The sequence below is a fragment of the Chiloscyllium plagiosum genome, chromosome 28 (assembly GCF_004010195.1).
Source record: "Chiloscyllium plagiosum isolate BGI_BamShark_2017 chromosome 28, ASM401019v2, whole genome shotgun sequence".
NCBI lineage: Eukaryota > Metazoa > Chordata > Chondrichthyes > Orectolobiformes > Hemiscylliidae > Chiloscyllium > Chiloscyllium plagiosum.
Genome location: NC_057737.1, coordinates 12,162,857 through 12,189,603, shown reverse-complemented (window position 1 = coordinate 12,189,603; position 26,747 = coordinate 12,162,857). Strand labels below are relative to the sequence as shown.

General features: G+C 40.4%; 1 protein-coding gene across 4 annotated transcripts in view; it reads right to left on the bottom strand.

Moving 5' to 3' along the window:
* LOC122563957 (lissencephaly-1 homolog) overlaps positions 1-26,747 on the bottom strand; it is an 87,928-nt gene that overhangs the window by 34,047 nt on the left and 27,134 nt on the right. For all 4 annotated transcript variants that reach the window (XM_043718305.1, XM_043718304.1, XM_043718306.1 and 1 more), the window contains one exon: positions 2,001-2,085. In XM_043718305.1, the coding sequence (XP_043574240.1) occupies positions 2,001-2,085 (85 nt within the window). The remainder of the gene's footprint in view (positions 1-2,000; positions 2,086-26,747) is intronic.

The following is a 26,747-nucleotide window of genomic DNA, read 5'->3' as shown; positions in this document are numbered from 1 at the left end:
ACAAAATTATATTATTGCTATCAGTTGGAAAAAGCTAAGAACTTGCCCTAAAACACAACTCATTTTGTATCTCTCCCCTGTTGAGCTTTCTTGCTCAACTGACTCAGAATCAATACTTGGCCTTGTCATATGTTCCTTCCAAATTAAAAGAAAAACAAATCCTTAGAATTGCTCAAGATTTGTGAATTCTGTACATTTGTGAAGTTCTGTGCTTGGTGTCTATTTATTTTTAGATATACCATGTGTCAGCTCATGGTTATTCAATGTCTTAGAGATTTCCTATCCAACTTTCTGCCTCATACCAGCAATGTAATGCTTCTGACATCAAAACTGGAGTCAATATCGTAATGCTTTGCATTGCTAAATTTGCATAACTTTTAATTTGAGAAAGGGTAAATTCAAGTTTGGAAGGGCTTGACAATTATTTATTTTACTGCTTCGGCAACTGAATTGGGCACACATTCCAAAAGAGAAATTTGGATGCATTTTCAATGTGCCAATTACCTTCGGACACATGGAACATAAAAATAAAGCTCAATTTTTCTTCAAAGAGTTTTGCAGAGGTACAAGATGTCAAGGTTGAGGACAGGTAGGTCTGAAGGACACAAGGCAGAACACATCAGTTAATAGAGCTGCAGGAGACCAATGTGCACATAATATCTAGATTGACGTTCCCTGTACATGGTGTTTACAGCAATATTGTTTGATTAAATTAGATTCCCTACAGTGTGGAAACAGGTCCTTCAGCCCAACCAGTCCACACCGACCCTCCAAAGAGTAAACCACCCAGACCCACTTCCCTCTGACTAATGGATCTAATACTATGGGCAATTTAGCATGGCCAATTCACCTGACCTGCACATCTTTGGACTGCGGGACGAAACCAGAGCACCCGGAGGAAACCCACGCAGACACAGGGAGAATGTGCAAACTTCACACAGTCGCCAGAGGCTGGAATCAAACCTGGGACCCTGGTGCTGTGAGGCAGCAGTGCTTAACCACCGTGCCGCCCGTATTATCAGAACCTCAACTTTTTTGTTGCTCAAAACCATATTAAATTTTTTATTGGGTATAATTTCATGTTTTGATTCAAACTTTAAGTGCTTCCCAAGTACTTAGATGAATTGAAGATCCACTAAAGATTTTTGCACACAAGTATGCCTAAAACATTAACTTTTTGATTGAAAGTACAAGAATCTTGAACATGATATTTGTAAAGGTAGTATTGCATAAAGTAGTATTTACTTCCTTTGTACCTTCTCAGGGAGACTCAGCTCAGGTCATTGGTAAGTTTTTAGCTATTGCTTTACAAAGAGGATGTGCAGTTTTGGTTCTAATCAAATAAACTTGAACTAGCGTGTGCAAGATGGACAATGAAAGGCTAACTTGTTCCTTGATCATAAACTGAGGAAAATTCTCAGCTGCTGCATGAAAGAGGAAGGAGAGAAAGCAAGTAGTTTTGGGGCAGTTGCAGACTGACAATAAAAGCAGCCATAATAATGAAATTGACATGAGGCAGTGTATGAAACTGGATTCCACGAAACATCATGGTTATTCCTATCCTGGAGCAACTTAAAATGACAGCCATGCAAGTATATGTGCCATCTTTGTTTCTTCCTCTCAAAATAAACGAACAGCACCCTTCTGGATAGATCTTCTTAAAAGTCATCTTAACAACATGTTAGCTTGGCGTTTTTCTGATATAACACGATAGCTCCATTCTTGTGCAATCCTGCGGTATAGGAAAATCGCACAACAGCTGCTCCATTTAAACTAAAGGAGGTAGAATCACATTATAAATAAAGACAAGGAAAGTTTGCTTTCTACAAACAACAGTCTAAATTCCTCAACTGCATTAAAGCCAATTTGCAAAGAAACACATTATAGCAGAACTGACTATTTGACAAGTTTCACACTTCTCAACACTTAGTTGATGGGGAAAAATCCTCGCAATCATGTTTTCGTACCCAAACTTACATGAGCGAACTAATTTGACTCACCATATCTAACTCTGCCTCCTTTTTAAAAACTGAATATGCCTCTTCATATCCATTAGACCGAAGATAGTCAGCTATAGCTCGATTTCTGAAAAATAAAGTTAAAATTTTTGAAAAGCACAAATAAACCATCTTTGATTAAGCAGGGTTTAAAAAAGACATGTTAAGTACTTCCGCAACCAGATATCATTGCCAATTAAGTCCTTGTGAAGCATTGTCCCTGTTAGGAAAAACTATGTACAGCAAGCTTCCATAACTAAAAATGCAAAAATTGACCAGGTAATCTTTGCTATTGTAGTGACACATGATCTTGTAGCGATCTTAAAGGTGAAATGGTGATCGAGTGGTAACATCATTCGACGAGCAAACCAGAACTACAAGCTAATATGCTGGGGATTCAAATCCAATCATGGCAGATGTGAAATGTGAATTCAATAAATATCTGGCTGCAGGGCTAAGAGGTGGCAAAATGAGTTAAATGCAGTAAAGGGTGAGGTGATTCACTCCAGAAGGAGGAACAGGAATAAAGAGTATTGAACTAATGATAAGATTCTTGGTAGTGTGGATGAGCAGAGAGATCCCGGTGGCCACGTATAGAGATCCCTGAAAGTTCCCACCCAGGTTGACAAGGTTGTTAAGGCAGCATACAGCGTGTTGGCTTTTATTGGTAGAGGGATTGAGTTTCAGAACCATAAAGTCATGCAGCAGCTGTACAAAACTTTAGTGTGGCTGCACTTGGGAGTATTGTGTTGTGGTCGCTACATTATAGGAAGGATGTGGAAGCACTGGAAAGGGTGCAGAGGAGATTTTACCAGGATGTTGCCTGGTTTGGAGGGAAGGTCTGAAGGCTGAGGGACTTGAGGCTGTTTTCGTTAGAGAGGAGATGATTGAGAGGTGACTTAATCGAGACATAAGATAATCAGTGGGTTAGATAGGGTGGGCAGTGGAAGCCTTTATCCTCGGATGGTGATGACTAGCATGAGGGGACATATATTTATCACCCCTCAATTTAAAGCGAAGACAGATGTCAGAGGTAGGTTCTTTACTCAGAATAGTAAGGGCTTGGAGCACCCCGTCTGCCACAGTAGTAGACTCGCCAACTTTAAAGAGCATTTAAATGGTCATAGGATAAACATATGGATGATAATGGAATAGAGTAAGCTTGATGGGCTTCAGATTGGGTTCACAGGTGGGCACAACAGCAAGGGCCGAAGGGTTTGACTTGCGCTCGCTCTAATGTTCTATTAGTGTAGTTTAGATAAGGATACTTGCCATCCTTAGCTGACCTGGTTGACATGTGACTCCATGTCCACACCTATGTGATCCACTCTGAATTGCCCTCTGGGCAATAACTGATTGGCCAGAATAGAACTTAAAATGCCATCTAACAAAATCTCACACAGCTCAGAAATTTTAAAGAAAATGGTTAGATTATCAGGTTGCTAGTATTATCACAAGACCATTAATCCAGAGACTGAGGCTTGAATCCTGCATTTAATAAAGAAATCTGGAATTAAGATATGAATGACGACCATGAAGTCATTGTCAATTGTTGGACAATCTTATCTGGTACACTCACGTCCATCAGGAAAACAAACTAACTATCTTTATCTGGTCTGGCATACATTTGACTTCAGACCTACAGCAATGTGGTTGACTGCCCTCTTAAATGAGCTAACCATTAAGTTGTATCCTGCTTGAAAGGAAACGAACCATGAAAACACAAACATAGGACTTGGTATCAACCGAGGAACTGGAAATTGTAATGCCAAAAACAGCCACTAACCCTAGAAGTCCTCTTTACCAACATCTGGGAGAGCTTGTACCAGAATTGGGAGAGCTGTCTCGTAGACCAGACAACAACTTGGCAAAATCATACCCTTAGAATCATACCTTAAACTGTCCCAGAAGATTAGGTCAACTCACAAAATTAAAGTTAAACATAACTGACTGCCAGTTACATGGTTATTTTTTCCTTCCTCAGTGTGAGCGAGCCATTTTAAGTCCACTTCAACATTCCTCAAACTAACTTCACAGAACCAGGCTGCCTTCTGGTCACACAAGCAAATCAGCTCAGTGAAATCTCTGAACAGTACATGATATAGAATTGCTGAAGGAACATCAGAACAGAAGCAGCTTACATTGAGAATGACTGGTCAGTGATCAGAAACCGAAAACCATGTCAATTTGCTCTCCCTAAACCAACAGGCAACTGCGTACATGCACCCATTGACATTCTGATGCAAATTTTTCATCAACACACTTAATGCACAAAGGTTAGTATTTCCCCTTCCCTCCTCTTTTTATCCCACACAAACTACTGCTCTCTTGATACACAATTCTGTGAATGAATTTACAGCATTCATAAGTGGTGATTGTTTCCACTGACGTCGAGAGGTCTAAACAAGTCATTCAACTATCTGGCCAGTATTTCCACATTCTATTCTCACCAAAAAGCTTACAGGTTTCTCAGTTCTCTGGTAGAGCAGAAAATGTGTATTCACTTTTTGATTTCTAATGCAAAGCATATCAATAGTCAGTCAACAATTTCACTGAATACTACAACTGTCTACACCAATGGATATAACATCAGCCAACAAGGCAGCTACTATGTTGAATGCTACAATTCCAACACAAAGTAAATCAGTTTTACAAAATGGTGTAAAGGATATGATATTTTTCCCATTAAATAATGCACATCAAATATTTTAAACACAAAGCTGAAATCAAATGGTAATAAACATCATGTTACGGTCAATTAGTTAGGATATTCTTATTCCTGCCGCTGGATATTCTGAGTAGTCTAGTTTAAAACCGTAATGAAGTTGATATCTCAATTAGTTTTCTTTGAAAAATCTGGAAATGCATCATTTCAACACAAGATAAATGATACAGCTCAACCCTCTTGTTTTCTATTGTTTATTGCACAAAGATGGAATAATTACAGTTACAAAGTTATTTTTCAAGGTCAGAGGTCTTAGTGAGAAGACTTGTGAACAATAGATAATTCTTCCTCAACCTCTTGTAGATCCAGAACCTCTTCATTTAACTCAAAAGGAATTAAATTATTCATGCATGGGCCAGGTGAAAAGCTAAAAGTAACTTGTCAACAATGAGGTTTCTTGGTGGAATCACTAAGTGCGGAAAAATGGCGATTAGCATCATTACAGGTAAATCAATCATGAGAATTCCATAAACAAAAGGGCAATTCTGATTTTAGTTCAAGTTTCTGTTTGGAGCATCCTCAATTATCCTATAATGCACTGGAGAGGGCTCTGTTGGATCAAGCCAAAATGCTACATTTGGATAGCACCCAAAAGCAAATTGACTGCAAAGAATGCTAGAAATGCATTGGGAATAATGAGGCAACATTTTAGAGTCAGAGACATAGAGATGCACAGCATGGAAACAGACCCTTCGTTCCAACCCGTCCATGCCGACCAGATATCCCAACCCAATCTAGTCCCACTTGCCAGCACCCAGCCCATGTCTCTCCAAGCCCTTCCTATTAATGCTGCTGTGGTTCTGTTCGCCGAGCTGGAAGTTTTTGTTGCAAACGTTTCGTCCCCTGTCTAGGTGACATCCTCAGTGCTTGGGAGCCTCCTGTGAAGCGCTTCTGTGGTGTTTCCTCCGACATTTATAGTGGCCTGTCCCTGCCGCTTGTCAGTTTCAGCTGTCCGCTGTAGTGGCCGGTATATTGGGTCCAGGTCTATGTGTTTGTTGATGGAGTTTGTGGATGGAGTGCCAAGCTTCTATGAATTCCCTGGCTGTTCTTTGTTTCGCTTGCCCTATAATGGTAGTGTTGTCCCAGTCAAATTCATGTTGCTTGTCGTCTGCATGTGTGGCTACGAGGGATAGTTGGTCGTGTCGTTTCGTGGCTAGTTGATGTTCGTGGATGCGGATCTAGCTGTCTTCCTGTTTGTCCTATATAGTGTTTTGTGCAGTCCTTGCATGGGATTTTGTATACTACGTTAGTTTTGCTCATGCTGGGTATAGGGTCCTTCGTTTTGGTGAGTTGTTGTCTGAGAGTGGTTGTTGGTTTGTGTGCTGTTATGAGTCCTAGTGGTTGCAGTAGTCTGGCTGTCATTTCAGAGATGCTTTGATGTATGGTAGTGTGGCTAGTCCTTTGGGTTGCGGCATGTCCTCGTTCTGTTGTCTCTCCCTTAGGCATCTGTTGATGAAATTGCGGGGATATCCGTTTTTTGCGAATACCTTGTCTAGGTGTTCTTCTTCCTCTTTTTGCAGTTCTGGTGTACTGCAGTGTGTTGTGGCCCTTTTGAACAGTGTCTTGATGCAACTTCGTTTGTGTATATTGGGGTGGTTGCTTTCATAGTTCAGGACTTGGTTTGTGTGTGTGGCTTTCCTGTGTACCTTAGTGGTGAATTTTCCGTTTGGTGTTCTCTGTACCCTCACGTCTAGGAATGGGAGTTGGTTGTCCTTTTCTTCCTCTCTCGTAAATCGGATTCCTGTGAGTGTGGAGTTGATGATCCTTCCTATTAATATACCCATCCAAATATGCCTTTTAAATGTTGCAATTATACCAGCCTCCACCACTTCCTCTGGCAGCTCATTCCATACATCCTCTGCGTGAAAAAGTTGCCCCTTAGGGCCCTTTTATTGCTTTCTCCTCTCATCCTAATCTATGCCCCCTAGTTCTGGACTTCCCCCAACCCAGGGAAAATACTTTGTCTATTTATCCTATCCATGCCCCTCATAATTTTGTAAACTTCTATAAGGTCACCTCTCAGCCTACGACGCTCCAGGGAAAACAGCCCCAGCCTGTTCAGCCTCTCCCTGTAGCTCAAATCCTCCAACCCTGGCAACATCCTTGTAAATCTTTTCTGAACCCTTTCATGTTTTACAACATCCTTCTGATAGGAAGGAGACCAGAACTGCACGCAATATTCCAACAATGGCATAAACAATGTCCTGTACAGCCGCAAAATGACCTCCCAACTCCTGTACTCAATACTCTGACCAATAAAGGAAAGCATACCAAATGCCGCCTTCACTATCCTATCCACCTGTGACTCCACTTTCAAGGAGCTTTGAACCTGCACTCCAAGGTCTCTTTGTTCAGCAACACTCCCTAGGACCTTACCATTAAGTGTAGAAGTCCTGCAAAGATTTGCTTTCCCTAAATGCAGCACCTCATATTTATCTGAATTAAATTCCATTTTCCACTTCTCAACCCATTGGCCCACCTGATCAAAATCCTGTGGTAATCTGAGGTAACCGTCTTCGCTGTCCACTACACCTCCAATTTTGATGTAATCGGCAAACTTACTAACTGTACCTCTTATGCTCGCATCCAAATCATTTATGTAAATGACAAAAAAACAGTGGACCCAGCACCGATCCTGTAGCACTCCACTGGTTACAGACCTCCAGTCTGAAAAATAACCCTTCACCAACAACTCTGTCTTGTACCTTCAAGTCAGTTGTATCCAAATAACTAGTTCTCCCCATATTCAATGTGATCTAACCTTGTAAATGGATCTACCATGAGGAACCTTGTCGAATCTTACTGAAGTCCATGTAGATCACATCCATCGCTCTGCCCTCAATCCTGTTCATTACCAGTTCAAAAACCTCAATCAAGTTCGATACACACTTTCTCTAACAAGGCCATGCCAACTATCCCGAATCAGTCCTTGCCTTTCCAAATACACATAAACCACGTCCACTCAGGATTCCTTCCAACATGCCCACCACCAATGTCAGGCTCACCAGTCAATAGATCCCTGGCTTTTCCTTACCACCTTTCCTCAGTAGTGGCACCATGTTAGCCAACCTCCAGTCTTCTGGCACCTCACCTGTAACTATCAATGATACATGTATCATAGCAAGGGGCCCAATCACTTCCCTAGCTTCCCACAGAGTTCTAGGGTACACCTGATCAGGTTCCCACAGATTTATCCACCTTTATGATGTCCCACACCATCTCCTGTTAAATGGACATTTTTGAAGATGTCGCTATTTATTTCCCCACATTCTGTATCTTCCATATCCTTCTCCTCAGTAAATATTGATGCAAAATACTTGATTAGTACCTATCCCATGTCCTGCAGTTACACACAAAAAGCAGCCTTGCTGATCTTTAAGGGGCCCTATCATCTCCCGAATTACTCTTTTGTCCTTAGAATCCCTACAGTGCAGATGTAAGGCCAGTCGATCCAACAAGTCTACACCAACCCTCCGAAGTGCAACCCACCCAGATAGGTAAAAACAACAACTGCAGGTGCTGGAAACCAGATCCTGGATTAGAGTGGTGCTGGAAAACCTACCCAGACCAATTCCCCTCCCTTTTACTCTAAATTTATTCCTGAATAGTGCACCTAACCTACACACCCTGAACACTATGGGCAACTTAGTATAACGAATTCACCTAACCTGCCATCTTTGAATTACGCAGGCACTGGGAGGATGTGAAAACTCCACACATTTGCTAGAGACTGGAATCGAACCCGGGTCCCTGGTGCTGAGAGGCAGCACTGCAAACCACTGACCCACCATGCCGCCCAACAAGAATGGAGGGAGAAAAACTGTTTTGTAGAACCCTTTTGGATTCTCCTTACCCTATTTGCCAAAGCACTCTCACGTCTCCTTTTTGCCCTTCTGATTTCCCTTGCGTACACTCGTCCTGCCATTATGTTTTTCGAGGGATTCACTATCTCTGCTGTTGATACCTGATACATGCTGCTTCTTTCACTTGACCAAAACCTCAACTTCTCTAGTCATCCAGCATTCCTGACATCAGCCTTGCCCTTCACCATAACAGGAACACTGTCTCTAAAATCTTATTTTCTCAGTTTTGAAGGCACCCATTTTCCAGCCATCCCTTTACTTGCAAATATTCAGTCTCAAACTATTTTTGAAAGGTCTTGCTTTATAAGTTAAAATTGCCCTTCCTCCAATTTAAAACTTTGAACTTTTAGACTTTGTCAATCCTTTTCCATCAATGTTTTAAAATAAGACAGATAAATAAATGCATGCTTAAAGAATATGAAAGTACTATCTGCTTTAGGCTCAAAGACTCTAAAAATAACCTCCTTCACATTCCATTACTTACCCAATTTTGGTGTCATTTGCAAACTTACTAACTATACCTATGTTCATATCCAAAATCATATATATATATATAAAAAATATAAATGACAAAAAGCAGTGGACCCAGGACCGATCCTTGTGGCACTCCACTGGTTACAGACCTCCAGTCTGAAAAATAACCCTTCACCCACAACCCTGTCTTGTACCTTCGAGTCAGTTGTATCCAAATAGCTAGTTCTCCCCATATTCAATGTGATCTAACCTTACAAACGGATCTACCATGAGGAACCTTGTCGAATCTTACTGAAGTCCATGTAGATCACATCCATCACTCTGCCCTCAATTCTCTTCATTACTACTTCAAAAAACTCAATCAAGTTCGACACACACTTTCTCTAACAAGGCCATGCCAACTATCCCGAATCAGTCTTTGCCTTTCCAAATACATAAACTGCGTCACTCAGGATTCCTTCCAACATTAACATCTTTCATGCTTCATTTTATCAATGCTCACGTGGCTCTGAATAATATATTGTCATTGCTAATTAAGCCTTTGACAAACAGAAAACAAAGATTAGATTGGTCAGAGAGAAGGAACAAGCATTTCTCGTTGGTAAAATTAAATTTACAAAATTACTGGATCAGGACATCACTGCATTCCATTGAGGAAGCCAGGTGATGCTTGCCCAGTAGTTAAAATACCTTATTGAGCGCTGGTAACCAAATCTGACTAATGAGCAGTATGAAGAGTTGTGTTTTGGTTTGGAAAGCTTTAAAAACAAATGAGTAAAGGAAATTCGTGAAGTGCACACTGGCTGCTCAAATTCTTGCAATCACCAAAGCAGCAGACATAACATTGTTTATCCAACATCTTGGAATAAATTTAGTATAAAAAGGGAACTGAAAGGACTGAAACAATATATGTAATCCAACTCTTTCAGGTAATGCACTAAGAGTTAGAAAGAGAAAAGGTGAATAAACAAATACAGCCAGTCTAAAGCAAATGTTCAAGAAAAAAAATCCAAATTGTGATAGATAAACACAGCGAATTATTTGACTGTTTCACCACAAGGAATGCCTCTAGTGAATTGTTAGGTTTTCATATATTAAACATTTAGAGTAAAGTTTATTGATAAACATGGACAGCTCAACGTAAATCTGGGGAATGTGAAATTCCTACATATGTAAAAGTCTATTTATGTAAAAACAAAATCTTGTAAATTACTGTCTCCTTAAATTATGATATACACCAGAGACAGCAGCTGTTATTCATTAGAACATTTGGTTCCTGATAAGCCTCTTTAAGCAGAATGGTAGCATCCTTACCTTTGAGCCAGAAGGCCTGGAATCAAGTCCTACCTGCTTCAGATGTGGGTCATAACATATCTGAACACAGTGATGAGAAAATATACATGGTACACTCTTAGTACTTGTTACATAGTCAAAAATGAAACAGAAGATCCTATCACTGCCACTTGAACTGGGAGTTTGTTATGTAGAATCTTTGGACAAGCAAGCTCTGTTGACCTTTTGACATTTTATCCTTGGCTCATGGATCTCTGGGTAGCATTCACACTTCAGGAGGGTGTCAACAATATGAAAGGTACTGGGTTCACATTCCAGATGAGCCCTCATGTTGTGACTAGCTCCTCTTAATTTGTTGAATCTAAAGCAAAGTCCTAGAGACTGTGAAGGTGGTATTTATATTTCATAGGGACACTGGTGGTGCCCCTCCCTCTTGGCCAGACGCACCTGACCCCGATGTGCCTGATGAACAAGTTGTTTAATGTAACTCTCTTCTTCAGCATACAGAAATACAGTGGGCGGCACGGTGGCACAGTGGTTAGCACTGCTGCCTCACAGCGCCAAAGACCCGGGTTCAATTCCCGCCTCAGGCGACTGTCTGTGTGGAGTTTGCACGTTCTCCCCGTGTCTGCGTGGGTTTCCTCCGGGTGCTCCGATTTCCTCCCACTGTCCAAAGATGTGCAGGTCAGGTGAATTGGCCATGCTAAATTGCCCGTAGTGTTAGATAAGGGGTAAATGTATGGGTGGGTTGCGCTTCGGCAGGGCGGTGTGGACTTGTTGGGCTGAAGGGCCTGTTTCCACACTAAGTAATCTAATCTAATCTAATCTAAACAGTTCATTCTGCTAGAGCACACATTTCATTAGTGCAAATTCGCCATAACATGATGAACAAATTGGGGACACTTTCTATAGCATGAACTTTTAAAGTGTGTATCAGTTATAATGAAATTCCAGCCTCATTAGTTTAAATTGCGCTGTTGTTATGCGATTTTCTTATAACATGTGGTTGCATTATAGCAGAACCGACCGTAATTAGTATCGGCTGGTGCAGAGAGTTGTCATTAAATAGAATAAATCATTAACAATGTAAAAGATGGGAAGGTCTGGTTTTCAAGCAGCCTCTTGTAGCAAAGTGTAGGAACCCGACCTTGGAGCCTGAAGACCTTGATTAAGTCCCACCTGCTTCATAGATGCGTCATAATGACTTGACAGGTTAATTTTAAAAAAAGGAGAAATATCTCCAGCATCCGTGGTCCGCACTAAGTCAAAAAATGTGGTGCTGTAAAAGCACAGCCGGTCAGGCAGCATCCGAGGTGCAGAAGAGCTGACGTTTTGAACAGAAACTCTACATCAGGAATGTGCCTGATCTAACATGCTAGTACTGAAGGGTTGCTTAGCCAAAATGGTTAATTTGAAGGATCTCCAGAAATGTTATACCTCAAAAGAATAGCTGGAACACAGGAGAAAGCTAAGAGAAGTTTGGGGAACTGTAGAATGTGTTGACTTAGTCAGAGAAGGAGAAGATATTAAAGAAAAAATTGGAAAGCTTGGGTGGAAATTAGTAGATTTAAAGTTTAGAACCCAAGTCTTCGCAAACTATAATGTTTACTAAGATGTTTGGTTTTGATTTTTCTTCCACACAAAGTTTGTTTTCTTTAAAGGATAAAATCTTGGGATATAATTTCATGAATTAAGTGTGAATTCCTCAGTATTTGGCTCTACTTGGATTGAAACCTTTGTGAATAAGCTCTGTTGCCTGCAAAAATAATTGTTTATTCTGCCAAAGAAAAGACCATGGTAGTTTTATCAGTATACCTCCTTCAAAAAACAAATTGTAAAAATGTTGCTGCTTCCATACAAAAAAAATGTTATGTTTTTAAAAAATTGACCTCTCAATTGTGGAAGACACTCCCCAGTACAGCACTGAACCATCAAAACTGAGTTTACAGAGTTAAAAATCACAACACCAGGTTATAGTCCAACAGGTTTAATCAAAAGCACACTAGTTTTTGGAGCGCTGCTCCTTCATCACACAATCACCTGATCCAGTCCAACACCAGCATCTCCAAATCATGAGTTTACAGGTGGTTTTTGGTTTGACATATTTGTTACTTTGAGAGGTTGATGGAGTGATTTTATGAGGAGCAGGTGAAGAGTCAGGGCTCCTACTCATTAGTATTTTGTTATCCTACTTTGAGAAGTGTTTTTGTATAGATGGCAGGTACATACTGATTCAGGATCAACTAAAATAGTTTCCCACAACCCAAATCTATTCCAATTTAGTTCCAGCCGAAAAGTACGACTCCACTAAGGGTCATCTTGAGAGAGTAAGGAAAGGAAACAAATTAAACCACTACACTTTTTACCTTTAATAGGACCTAAACATTTTGAAAGGACTTTCTACTTCCAAAGCAAACATAAACATAACATTCGGTGGTTATTTTGCTTTTTGGGTTACATTTTCAGAGAATCATACATCACCAAAATAGATCATTTGGTCAATCTTTCTAGATTGACTCGTGGAAAGAATTATTAATCACACTGCCGTACTTTCCGAACATAGCATAATTCTTTGTGGGACTAATCTTCCAAAAAGCTTTTATTGCAAACTAAGACCACTTTAACTGGGAGTGCTACATTAAAAAAAAGACAACTTCTCCATCGAAATGTACATGCTCCTCTGAACACTGAGGATTTTTCCACGCTCAAGCAAACTAAAAAAATGCAGGTATACAATCTAATTGAAGACAGCAAACTTGTCAAGACTGAACATAAATGGATTTCATTCCAAACCACCAATATTCGGGGAAAAAGGATCAATACAAAAACCAAAAACTGGGTGACCAGAGAATCTTTCAATATTTTAACTGACACTTTCAATTACCTTCTCAAAGTTACTGAAATGAACCTTTAGCCCTCCATTTTATAAATTATCACATTGTAAAATAATATTTGACTTTTAAAATATGCCAGTACACCAAACATAAATCTAATTTTCAAAACTATATTTGGATATGATTTCAAGTTAGCCCATGCACGTATTCCAAATTATTTCACAAAATCAGTAACGTCAACATGTTAGTGGTTGATCTAACAGAAAACCCAACTCAATGAGCAGCTGCATTTGCTGACAGAAGCAGGGGAACTAGATAGCAAATAAGGGTTGCCATTTTGCAATGGGAAAAATACATTCAAGCTTACCATTTTATGTTGTGATTACTAAGAATACAGACTGCCTTTCTGGCCGGGGGATGTGGAGAAGCTGGGATTGAGGTAATAAACGTCAGTTGACATGCAGAAATATCAACTAAACCAGCAATTTCCTTAGTACTTGTAGACAGGCACATGAAGGCGAAGATCACTTCTAATTAACCTACTGTGATTCTTGATAAAGGACTTCTGCCCAAAACATTAATTTGCCTGCTACTCGGATGCTTTATCAGCACGACACTCTCGACTTTGATCTCCAGCATCTGCAGACCACACTTTCTCTCAGCAAAAAGAGAAAGCCCATTTTTAAGTATTTTCTTTCACATTCTTTGGTTTGAATTCAGATCAGTTTTAAAAGTGAATAATCTTGGTGGACTCAAAGAGGCTGCAGTTGATCGTACATAACGATTCTGAACACCCTGCATATATAAACATTTCAATTATGTTGAACAGAGAATTGAAGACAAGCTGTTTCCATGGACCAAGTAAAAAATAGAAGGCAATAATGCCAAAATGAGCACATGCTTTTTACACTTACCTCATCAACTTATAATGGAAACTTTCATGTCTGAGTGTGGAAGAACAAGAGATAAAGCTACATTGTTACCTTAATGACCTTGCAATTAGGACCAAGATAGGCCCCCAGCACACAAAATACCTATCTTGGTTATCTGATTGAAATCGGAGCTTGTTAGAATCTCAGAATTATGTGCCTGAGCAATTCAAGTCAGTTGCTGTTGGACCTCCAGAGCAGTGTTCCCAATAATTGCATTCTTGTGCAGAGTAGACTCTTTCAGAATGAGGGATTGATACTGCAGATGGGATTTGGACGCTGACTGTCAGACATGGATCCTTCGTGCAGCTGCACAGCCTCACACCTTAAGAGGGAACATTGTTCAGAAGGAAAACAAGACTACTGGTTTAGCTGGTTTGGACCTTCATCTGTGTGCAACTTCCAAGCTCGACGGAAAGAAGCTGATACTTTTACCTGCAATGTGGCAAATATTGAGCTCAACTAAGGGGATACTGTAACTGAAAACTGACCTCCAGACAGTTGTAACTCGTGTGAAGTGATTTTTACAAGTTCAGGTTAATCCAGAGATTTTAATTTATAACCTACTGCCTCTCCTGGATGATGGTAAAAATAGGAAAAAACAACCTGGGATAAACTATATTCAGACACCACTGAATTTTTAAAACTCAGACAAACCTTACCCTCATTTTAATTTTAGAAGGTAAAATACGTTGTACTAATGTTTAAGCTTTCAAAGGGAATAGCAAAGAAAGTAACTGGTATATAAAAAAAGTTGCCACACAAGCAAAAGTACAGATGATATTTCCTACGGACACACACAGACACCCTTATAGACATACACACTCCCACACATGCACCCCCTCACAGACTTAAGACACTCTGCACTCACCATGTACAGGTGCACAACAGATGATATTTCCTACTGAAAAACAGTGAGTGCAACTGTTTCCTTTTTCTGAACTAAAGACAGTCAAGATTTTGATCAGAAAATAATCATGCTACCATCACTTAATGAACTTAGTTAAAAATCACACAACACCAGGTTATAGTCCAACAGGTTTAACTGGAAGCACACGAGCTTTCGGAGCGACGCTCCTTCATCAGGTGATTGTGGAGGGCTCGATCGTAACACAGAATTTATAGCAAAAATTTGCAGTGTGATGTAACTGAAATTATACATTGAAAAATTGATTGTCTGTTAAGTTGAAGGTGTTAGCCCCCTGTGTTCTCTGTCTATGACCTGATGTTCAGATTGATTCTAATCTAAAAAGTAGATAACAGAGTTTTACATAAATTTGTGCAGTTTTTAAGCTCAGAGTTCTACATGAATATATGCAGTTTTTGAGCAAAGTGCAATGTAACTCGCCAAGTACAAAACAATTTACCACACAAAATATATGTGTGCATGTGGGTCTTTGTCTGTCTGTGTGTGTGTGTGTCTATCTGGGGTGGGGGTTGTGAGTGTGAGCAAGTGTGTGTGTATATAGTGAGTGCAGAGTGTCTTAAGTCTGTGAGTGGGTGCACATGTGGGAGTGTGTGTCTACAAGGGTGTGTGTCTATGTGCACGTCTGTGTGTACCTGTGTCCGTGTGTATGTGAGAGTGTGTGTGTATAGGAATATCTGTGTGTGATCACCTGTAATGTGACATGAACCCAAGGTCCCGGTTGAGGCCCTCCCTATGGGTACCGAACTTAGCTATCATCCTCTGCTCAGCCACTTTCCTCTGCTGCCTGTCCCGAAGTCCACCTTGGAGGATGGTCACCCGAAGGTCCGAGGCTGAACGTCCTGGACCACTGAAGTGTTCCCCAACTGGGAGGGAACCCTCCTGTCTGGAGACAGAGTTACATTGCACTTTGCTCAAAAACTGCATACACTCATGTAGAACTCTGAGATCAAAAACTGCATGAATTTAGGTAAAACACTTCAGTGGTCCAGGATATGCAGCCCCGGACCTTCGGGTGACCACCCTCCAAGGTGGACTTCGGGACAGGCAGCAGAGAAAAGTGGCCGAGCAGAGGCTGATAGCTAAGTTCGGTACCCATAGGGAGGGCCTCAACTGGGACCTTGGGTTCATGTCACATTACAGGTGATCACCATTGCACTACACACACACACACACACACTTAAGACACTCTGCACTCACCACACACACTTTCTCACACTCAACCCCCACCCCAGACAGAGAGAGACACAGACAAAGACCCACATGCACACATATATTTTGTGTGGAGAATTTTTTTTGTACTTGCAGAGTTACATTGCACTTTGCTCAAAAACTGCATACATTCATGTAGAACTCTGAGCTCAAAAACTGCACGAATTTATGTAAAACTGTTATCTCACTTTTTAGATTAGAATCAATCTAAACATCAGGTCATAGACAGAGAACACAGGGGGCTAACACCTTCAACATATTGTCTAGCTATCACCATTGTTAACAGCTAACCCGAGAATGCAACTTTAAAAAAAAAGGGTTTTGTGATTTACACATGAAGGAAGTGAAACTATCACTGTATTCTAACAGATGAAAGGCTTAACAGACAATCAATTCTTCAATGTATAATTTCAGTTACATCACACTGCAAATTTTTGCTATAAATTCTGTGTTACATTGAGCCCTCCACAATCACCTGAAGGAGCGTCGCTCCGAAAGCTAGTGTGCTTCCAATTAAACCTGTTGGACTATAATCTGGTGTTGTGTGACTTTTAACTTTGTACACCCCAGTCCAACACCGGCATCTCCGATTAATGAACTTATGTACTCTATTCCAAATTACACAAGCTTTAGTATAGATCATTTATTCATTTCAGAGAAAGGTTCCTACTGCAATCTGAACACTGCCTTAATCTAATAGAGGTTATGCACTTCCTTGCATCTTGAAATCTAAACTGATGCCCACACTTCATCCCAATTCATTTAGCTGGCTCAAGGCACCTAACAACCTATTCTCTACATCTCTCTTCATACCATTGTACACCAATTGCTCAGACTTCACAGTTAAGTAATTGAGGAGAAACCATTTTCAAAATCCCTGCAAGTTAAGCCAAGTTCATTCTGAAGAATAGTTTGTATGTGACATTTCAAACTCCTCGCAAGACAAACACATCTAGTGACTGAACAGATTGTACATTAGGAATTAGTTATGGCCCGCATTTGTGCCAGCTCTGCATTATACGATTTCATATTTTGCTACCTGTTGTCCTTTCAAACTATTCCAAGTCACATGGTTCCAGGTTCAATCCCCACTCTAGAGTGTAGCACAAAAATCCAAAACTGACATGCCACTGCACTGTCCGAAGTGCCACCTTTCATTTCAGACCTTACAGTAAGACTCCAATTACCTGAGTGGATGTAGAAGAACCGATTGCACTGTTTTTCAACAGCAATGGATTGATCCCCCGTGTTCGAGCCAATATTACGCTCAAATCCCACCACGAAATCAGGTCACCTGGTCATTACCACATTTGTTTAGATTCTTGAATAGTAATTAAATACTAGGTTTCTTAGAGTACACTGGGACTATACTTCCAAAGTACTACGTTGACTGCATTGCATCATCTCGGGCCCAATAGTCATGAACACACTGATCTGCCATCCTCACATGTGACTCTTGACACAAGCAATCTGTCCTCTGAAAGGGTCTAGCAATTGACTCCATTCTAAGACAATTAGGGTTGGGCAATAAATACTGACATATCAGAGACGTGCACATGCCACCAGTAAATGAAAAATGCAACTTATTCTTTCATACATTGCACTGAGCAGGAAAATATACCCGGTTGAACTTTTTATAATAAAGTTAAAGTTGAGGTGGAAAAATGTATGATCATCTACTCAAGGTAACCGAGTATTCTACAGAAGAAAAAAAATAGTATTTGGAATTAATAATGACAAAGAGGAGGAAATACTTAAGTTTCTTGTTGAATTCTAAATTTGTCCTCTAATCCTAAACACATTCTCAAACCTTTAGCCTGCCAGAATAAAAATCGGCCACAGCTTTAGGAAATGGCAGCATTTCAGCAGACTGCAAGTCAATAAAACAAGAGCAGCTTTTGTCATCATACAGCACAACTAAAAGGAAGTATGGTGCTCCTTGGGGCATTACATCATCCTCAGCACAGAGCAGATTTAAATCCTTGCTACCAATGTGGTTCAAGCTTGGAGCCCAGCAACCTCAGTAATTGCTTTTTAATTGACTGCATTTCACATGCACAAAGCTTTTCAGCAGCTGTAACCCAGTGGCGGACAGCAAAACTTGCAAAACGATCAAACTGCTTTTCCTACAGCACTGTAACAGGAGACAAATTTGAAAAAACGAACCTTGTATTTTAGAAGATTTCATAGAGCACAAATATAAGCTCTTTTGTCTAACACAACACAGACTTTAAACAACACAGATTCATGCAGATTCAGTTGTGTGAAAAATACAACCTATTATTCATTATGCTTGGTGAAAATGCCGTTACAGTAAACTGGCGACCTGTGAATGTTTCAGGAATACAAGATGCATGAATTTCAGTTGTGGGGTAAACCAAATTTAAATATACTTCAACTAGATTAGAACCAGTTTGCCAATTTCAAAAATATCCGAAGACATACATCCCAAGGAGCTTTGAAGGATTATTACATTCTATAAGGACTTCTTGGGTCAGCAAATAGGCAAAGGAAGAAGTCAGTCATGCTGGGGTTCCCTCACCAACTGTCATTAACATCAGGAAATACACCCAATAGAAGGCTGCTCATGCAATTAAAACAGCACCAATAAGGCTCAACGAATGACCGTCAGTTGAGCAGAAGAGAACCCGTCTCAACCCAGGCAAAGGAGGTAGTACAAGTAGACCAATTTGCAACTTCTCAACTGCTTGCAATAGTAGGCATGATCAAAGTTTCTCACCTCATTGGAGTCAGGTGCTGGAAATTGAGCTCAGCCATCCCCAGAATCATCATAAAACTAAGATTTCAAGGAGTGTGGAATTCCCCAATTTGGCTATCTCTTGACACAAGCTAACAGAAATCATTTCTGCACAAACATAAATTACAAATGATTGCAACTGAAGAGATGGCAGCTACAGGAAATGTTTTATTAAACTTGTTAAAACTTCAAACCCCTGACAAAACTCATCCTACATAAGCATATGGATACAGAGTGTTATTGGGATGGAAAACGAGGAAGGCAATTCAGTGGCCCTGTCCACTGGGTTCGCTGAGATGAACTTCCTATGCCAGGATGTGCTGTGTGCCAATCTCTTTTGTCCAAGTAATTGAACTTCCTTGCAGGAGGAACACAGTAATGGCTTTCCAAATTACCAATTTTCTTAGCTACTAATTAAAAGCCAAAGCTATTGCAAGGAAAATAAAATAGGTTTAGGCAGATGGGAAGTGGGGGGGGGGGGGGAGGAGAAAGAGAGCAAAGGGACGGGAGCAAGGAGACAGGAGGAAGAGGGAGGGGTGAGAGGTGACACATTGGAGATGCTCCCGCTTTACATTGTGTGTGGTTGTCTGTGGCCAAACGGACGCTGTGGACAATCTTCCATTACTATGCATGGGTCCTGCTGCAAATTAAAGATCCTTCTTGCATTTTGCCAGATATCTTCTCACATTTCAGAAGCAATCTCAAAATCCAGCTCCCTCTCCCATACCTTACAGACCCATTCGGTCTCATTCAAGGGAACCTCTCCCAACAGATGATATGCTAACCGATAATGTACCCGCAACACTCTCTTTTTCATGTCAGACCTGTAAGAATCAGTCAGAAGTGCAGTCTCTTTTTGTATGAAATTTCTAATCTATAAAATCGAAAGTGGGCAATTCATATTTCCGAGCCAAGTGGTCAAAGGACATCAATATGTCTCCTTTGAATAAATCGCCCAGGCAAGACACACCCTTTCCCCTCAGTTTAAACAGTCCATCAGCCCTGGCTGAAAACTCAGTATACCAACTATGCAGGTCAAAAATGATGTTTTAGCAATATTGCCCTCACCCTGACACAATGCCTTCCATGCCTTTACAGTACTGATGATTATTGGGCTATGGCAATGTTCCTTACCTGTTCTTTTTCTCTTAAGAACAGCAGGCTAATAAGAGGGTATCTTGCCTGAGATGCTTCAATGTCCAACCATAGTGAGTGAGGGCACTCCAGGGTAGAGTCATTCATGTAAAGTAACAAGAACTTAACTGATAGTTTTTGATAATTGGGAGGTCCACTCCTCCCGGTCTGTAAGGTAACTGTAATCTTGTCAATTTAATTTGGGGTCATTTATGATACCAGATAAAAGAACTGAACCAGCCAGTCTTCTAAATATTTGTTCAGTAAAAAGCAGAGGAAGCATTCGCATTGGATACAACAGGCAGGGCAGAATGTTCATTTTAATGAGGGCTATCTGACCTAACCAAAAGATTGGAAGTGTCTCCCATCTATGAAGATCCTGCTTGATTTTGTTGAATAAATGGACAACATTGGTTTTAAGTAGCCGATCAAACACAGGAGTAATAAGTATACGTAAATAGAGAACGCCCTCCGGCAACCACCTAAAGGGGAACCAAGATTTGCCCTCAGGATCAGGCACTCTTGGGAGACCAACCATGGGCATGGCCTCTGATTTTGTAAAATTGATCTTATAATCCAAGAAGCCAATAAATTATAGCATTGTATCTGGTGTGACACTGAGATGCTGAGTTTGATACTAAGACAAGATCATCATCCACATACAAGATGACCTTGTGACTTCATCTCCACTTCTGGAGCAGTTATATTGGGATCTCTATGTATTGTCTCCACCAGTAGTTTGAACACCAAAGTGAAAAGCAAGTGATAATAGATAGCCCAGTCAAATGCCCCTACAAATTTTGAAACTGCTTGACCGCATACCACTGGTGAGGACCGCAGCAAAAGGTCACCATACCAATTCACCGGGGCGGCACTGCTGCCTCACAGCACCATGGACCCAGCTTCGATTCCAGCCTTAGATGACTGCCTGTGTGGAGTTTGCACATTCTCCCAGTGGCTGCGTGGGTTTCCTTCAGGTGCTCCGGTTTCCTCCCACAGTCCAAAGATGTGCAGGTCAGGTGAATTGGCCATGGTAAATTGCACCACAGGTGTTAGGTGCATTAGTCAGAGGGAATGGGGTCTGGGTGGGTTACTCTTCGGAGGGTCGGTGTGGACGCGTTGGGCCGAAGGGCCCGTTTCCACACTGTAGGGAAACTAATCTAATCTAATCTAAGAATCTCCACCCACCTGAAGGTGGTCTCGCCCAATCCAAACCACTTTCAAGTATAAAAAACAACGATATGGCCATTTGACCCTGTCAAATGCCTTTTCCACCTCGAAGGAGATCACCAATCCCTGTACTGATTGCTGTTGACGTACTTGGATCATGTTGAGTAACCTCCTTACGTTACCTATCTATGTGAACCCCATCTGGTCCTCAATGATGGAGGGCAGTACAGTTTCTCGCTTTAATGACAGAGTCTTAGATAGGATTTTGAAGTCGACATTCAGGAGTGAAATGGGTTTATAGGAAGCACAGTCCTCCGGGGTCTTCTCTTTTTAGGAATGAGAGATGTTCAAAGAGTCATTAAACATACTAAGCATTGGCCCTGACAACGTACTTACAAATTCTTCATAGAACTCACTGGGGAGCCAGTTAGGACCCAGCGCCTTTCCATTCTGGAGCTGCCTCACATCCGCCTGCACCTCTGACAATAGGGCATTGAGGAGAGACTCTTGTTTCGGGGTCACTCCCAGAAAGTCCAAATTCTTAAAAGAAACACTCCATTCTAATCTGCCCACACACTCACCTTTCAGATTGGTATTCTTCAGAGGAAAATTTCCAAAATTCTACAATATTCCTTTTGGTATCATGGTGAGAAAGCGTATAAGGTATGAGCAGATAGGGAAAGAGTTAAGTTTTGAAAAATATAAGATTCCGCTAAGATCAGTAAGTTGATCTCTTGACTCCATTGTCAGACTTCCTTTGCCAGACCACTGCTGCAAGTCTTGAAAGGACATCATTCTGGAGCCGCCACATATCAATGTCCTCTGATCTCTCCCTCGGGCTGTAGAGGTTTCCATGACCCCCTGCCTGTCTTTATAATGACGAAAGCTTCCCAAGACAGGGCATGGGCGCTGATCCGCACCGGGCTTTCAATACACAATCTGGTGGACTCTTAATTGTTAACTTTCCCATCTCAGCCTCCAAACTAAGGAACTCTGGGAACCACTTCTCCAAGACCTCTACCAGTAGCTCACCTTCCACCTTCTGGTATGTCAACAATGCGCAGGTTCTTTCTTCCATCCCTGTTTTTGAGATCACCTACTAGATCCAACAGCCCATGGAACTGTTCCCAGGGCTTCAATCACCACCCCCCGGCGAAAAAGAACAGGAAATGACATCACCAAACCAAAGAAACCCAAACATATAAATAGAAAGCAGGAATCAGCAGCAGTGCTTCGTCTGGAGACCCACTGAACATGTTACCTAGTAGGATAATGAAATGTCTGGAAATGAATCTTCCAGCTCAGCGAGCAAACCTACATCTAGTTTTAGATGTATTTAGGAGTCTTGTGGTACAGTCATGTCTCTCTATGGGCCAGGCAGTCCAGGTTCAAGTCTTACCTGCCCAGGAGGTACATCTAACATATCCTCAGTAATTTTAATCAGCATGCTTGGACATGTGGCCCAGTGGTACCTCTGGGCCAGTCGGTCAGAATTAAGCTCATCTATTCTGGAGAGGAGTCATAAGCTGTCTGAATATATTCATCAAAAACAACTTTCTCACTTGATCAAATTCTGAGAATGTAGCAAGCTAATTAGCATCCTGTTCTAATAACTTGATGAGGCTTATGTCTACTACAATTCTAAGAAAATAATTTGAGAATTATTTAAAAAAATAATGAACTCTTTGCATGCATTTTCAAAACCACATATGTCCAAGTGCTTGGTCATTTTCCTTAAAGGAAATAAAAACAATTTCTACACCAGACAATACATGTCTAGAATTATCCAGATGATCATTTCCTAATTTGAGCTGAACAGGTTACATCACCAAGAACCATTTCAAAGAAACACAAGACGGCCCAAAAGTCAGTTGTGCACCTTTTCTTTTAGATACGGTATACTCAGTCCCAAGAGATCCAAAGAATTGGATCAATGAACAAAATTATGTAAGTTACCCAAAACACAGACTGTGCACACAATGGTATCACTACAGATTAGATATTGTAACTTTATGGCTTCTTGGAAAGCTTCAAACATTTCCACAATATAGGTACATAAAATATGAAGGAATATACAAGTTACAGGACCACTGAAAATTTAATCAATAAAGTTTAGCATATAAATTAAAACATTAATGTCAAATTGTAATTTCAGTAAAATCAGGATATCTTCTGATTTTGCATTTTCCATATAGAAGTTGCACCATACTAAAATTCTTTCCATCATTTTGGAAGCATTTTTGCTCAATTTGATCACAGTTAATAAAACCTAATTATATTTTCAGAGCATTGCATTAATGAGGCGAGGGTTAAATTTCCAAAAAGGAAAGTAGAATTATTGACCTCAATTTTAATTGGAAATACAACAAAAGTTTAACATGCTTTGATAATCTAAGAACAAAAGACTATGGATGCTGTAAACCTGAAATAAATACAGAAAACGTTGGAAAACCACTGCTCGTTAGGCAGTTTCTGCATAAAAACAGAAAATGAATTCGCATTTCAGATCTACGACCTTTTATCAGAACCAGGAAAAGTCAGTTTAACAGTTTTGAGTAACAGGTACATATGACAAAAAAGAAATCTATGTCAGGGTGGAAGGCAGAAAAAACAATGAGAAAAGTTATTCCTCCAGGGATTGAGAGAAAGGCGATAAGTCTAAAATAAAAAACAAAACTGAAGGTCGACAAGAAAATGCTGCAAACTGAAAGGGAAAAGTAAAGCAACAAAATGTGGACAGGAGTTTATCATCTAAAACTGCTGAACACAATGTGGAGTCCAGAATGCTGTAATATACAGACTTGAAAAGACGAGGTGCAAAAATTCTGAAGATTACATTAAACCTCAACAGAATAGTGTAGTTTATCAAAGATAGAAATGTTAATGTCAGACAAAGGTGAAAAATCAAAGTGACTGGCTACCTGTACCAAAAGCTCAAGGTCATGCTTTCAGGCAGAAGAGAGGTGCTGCACAAAGCAATCATCCAATCTATGCTTGATGCTTCCATGTGGAGGAGACCACATTGTGAGCATATAATGCAGTATAATAGACTGAAAAGGAGGATACAAACCGCTACTTCACCTGGAAGGAGTGTCTGGGGAACTTAACAGTGAGGAGAATGCAGGTAAATGGGCATGTATTATAATTGTTGTGGTAGGATGGAAAGTTGTTAGATGAAGGGTAGGGTGTTGAGACATGACTCAGGTGTGGACCAGATAGTCATGAAAATAACAGTTTCTTCAGAATACTGAGACTCGAAGTGGGGTGGGAGGTGCTTACATCATGCTAAACATGGCTGCAAATGGTGAAATTCAGCAGCTGGTGCGTGGAATGCGATGACAGTAGAGCCTTCCAATTCTGGGAGGGATGGGAATAAATGAGCTTAGTAGTTCATGAAGTATGGCACGTAGTCAATTGCTCCATTAATCACAGTGGTGGGGATCCCTAATTGAGGAAAAAGATGTCTCAGAAACATCAATATAAAGGTTTTAGTGCTTTGACAGAATTTCTTACCGACCCTTTTTCGATTACTTCATTTCCAACTGGTTACTACAGGTTTTTTGTCTTACGTGAATTACAAAGCAATGTTTTCATTTGATCTTGGAGTCATAGAGATGTACAGCATGGAAACAGATCCTTTGGTCCTACTCGTCCATGCCAACCAGATATTCCAACTTCATCTAGTCCCATTTACCAGCACCTGGTCCATATCCCTCCAAACCCTTCTTATTCATATACCCAACCAGATGCCTTTTTAATGCTGTCATTGTACCAGCCTCCACCACTTTCTCTGGAAGCTCATTCCATACATGCACCACCCGCTGTGTGAAAAAAGTTGCCCCTTACGTCCCTTTTATATCTTTCTCCTCTCACCCTAAACCTTCTCGTTCTGCACTCGCCCATGCCAGGGAAAACAGCCCCAGCTTGTTCAGCCTCTCCCTATAGCTCAAATCCACCAACCCTGGCAACATTCGTGGAAATCTTTTCTGAACCCTTTCAAGTTTCACAACATCCTTCCAATAGGAAGACCAGAAATGCACACAATATTTCAAAAGTTTCCTAACCAAGGTCCTGTACAGCCGCTAAATGACCTAATTCCTATACTCAAATTCTGATCATTAAAAGGAAAGCATACCAAACGCCTTCTTCACTATTTTATTTACCTGCGACTCTACTTTCAAGGAGCTCTGACCCTGCACTCCAAGATGTCTCTGTTCAGCAACAATCCCTAGGATCTTACCATTAAGTGTCTAAGTCACGCTAAGATTTACTTTCCCAAAATGCAGCAAGCAAATAAATCTTTTATATTTCAAAAAAAAACTTAGTTTGCAATATCCAATTTGAACGTTGAAAAACGAGAATTATCATCTTATATTACACAAGTGTCAATACAGCAGTAGCTTAATGGAATGCTGGATTTCAATAAAATCCCAGGTGAATTGCTAAACTAGTGAAATCAGATTTAGCTGGTTAAAAATACTCAATTTACTCATTTCTCCAATGTATTCTACATTGCCCTTTACTTAATTCAAGGGGGTTATATGCAGAGAGACATTGGTGAAAAAGAAAAGTGGTAACTGGAGAACGAAGAACGTGATATCTTTGGAACACTTGTTGGATGGAATGATTTGTGATTCTACATCGTTCATGGCTTAAGCACTATTAATAAAATTATCCAACAATACTACTGCTGTAACCATGGAAGTCCATCTAGCACTTTTTCAGCGGTTTAAATAGGCCATTTACTAGTCGCACAAATTATCAGAGTTAATTCTAGATATACTTTCTTCTCGACCACAACTGAAGCAACACTTCAATTTATATTCCATCTTTAAGTGTTTGACTCATTAAAATTATGTTTCACAGAAGACAAACTGGTATTTATATGATATTTTGTAGGATATCCTCAAGTGCTTAATAGCCAGTTTTGAGAAGATTTGGAGCTCAGGTTGAGGTTCTGGATGTAGGTTTGCTTGCTCAGCTGGAAGGTTCATTTTTCAGTGCCAATGAGGTTGTTTATAAATGAAAGAGATACTTTTAAAGACAAATATCAACATTGGTCCAAAACAAAATAGGTTAAGACAGGTGCCAAAACTATGGTGCAAGAGGTGGTTTTAATGGAGAAGAGAGAGATAGACTAAAAAGAACTCTAGAAATTGGACCAACACAGCTAACAATACAGTAGTAGAAGAAAGGGCAAGTCCAGAGTTAGAGAGAGAGAAATGCAGTTTTTGGAGGGGTGAGGCCAAGCAAAGATTTGAACACCAGGATGAGAATTACAAATTGAGCAAGAAGGTCAGGATTCAATTCTGGCCAGAATGCATGGGATAAGTACAATTTAGCGTAGGTTGGAGAGACAGCATATTCGGAAACAGGCATTTTATTGACAGTTACTTCAGAGACCAATTGGGAATGGATTGGACAAACTAAATT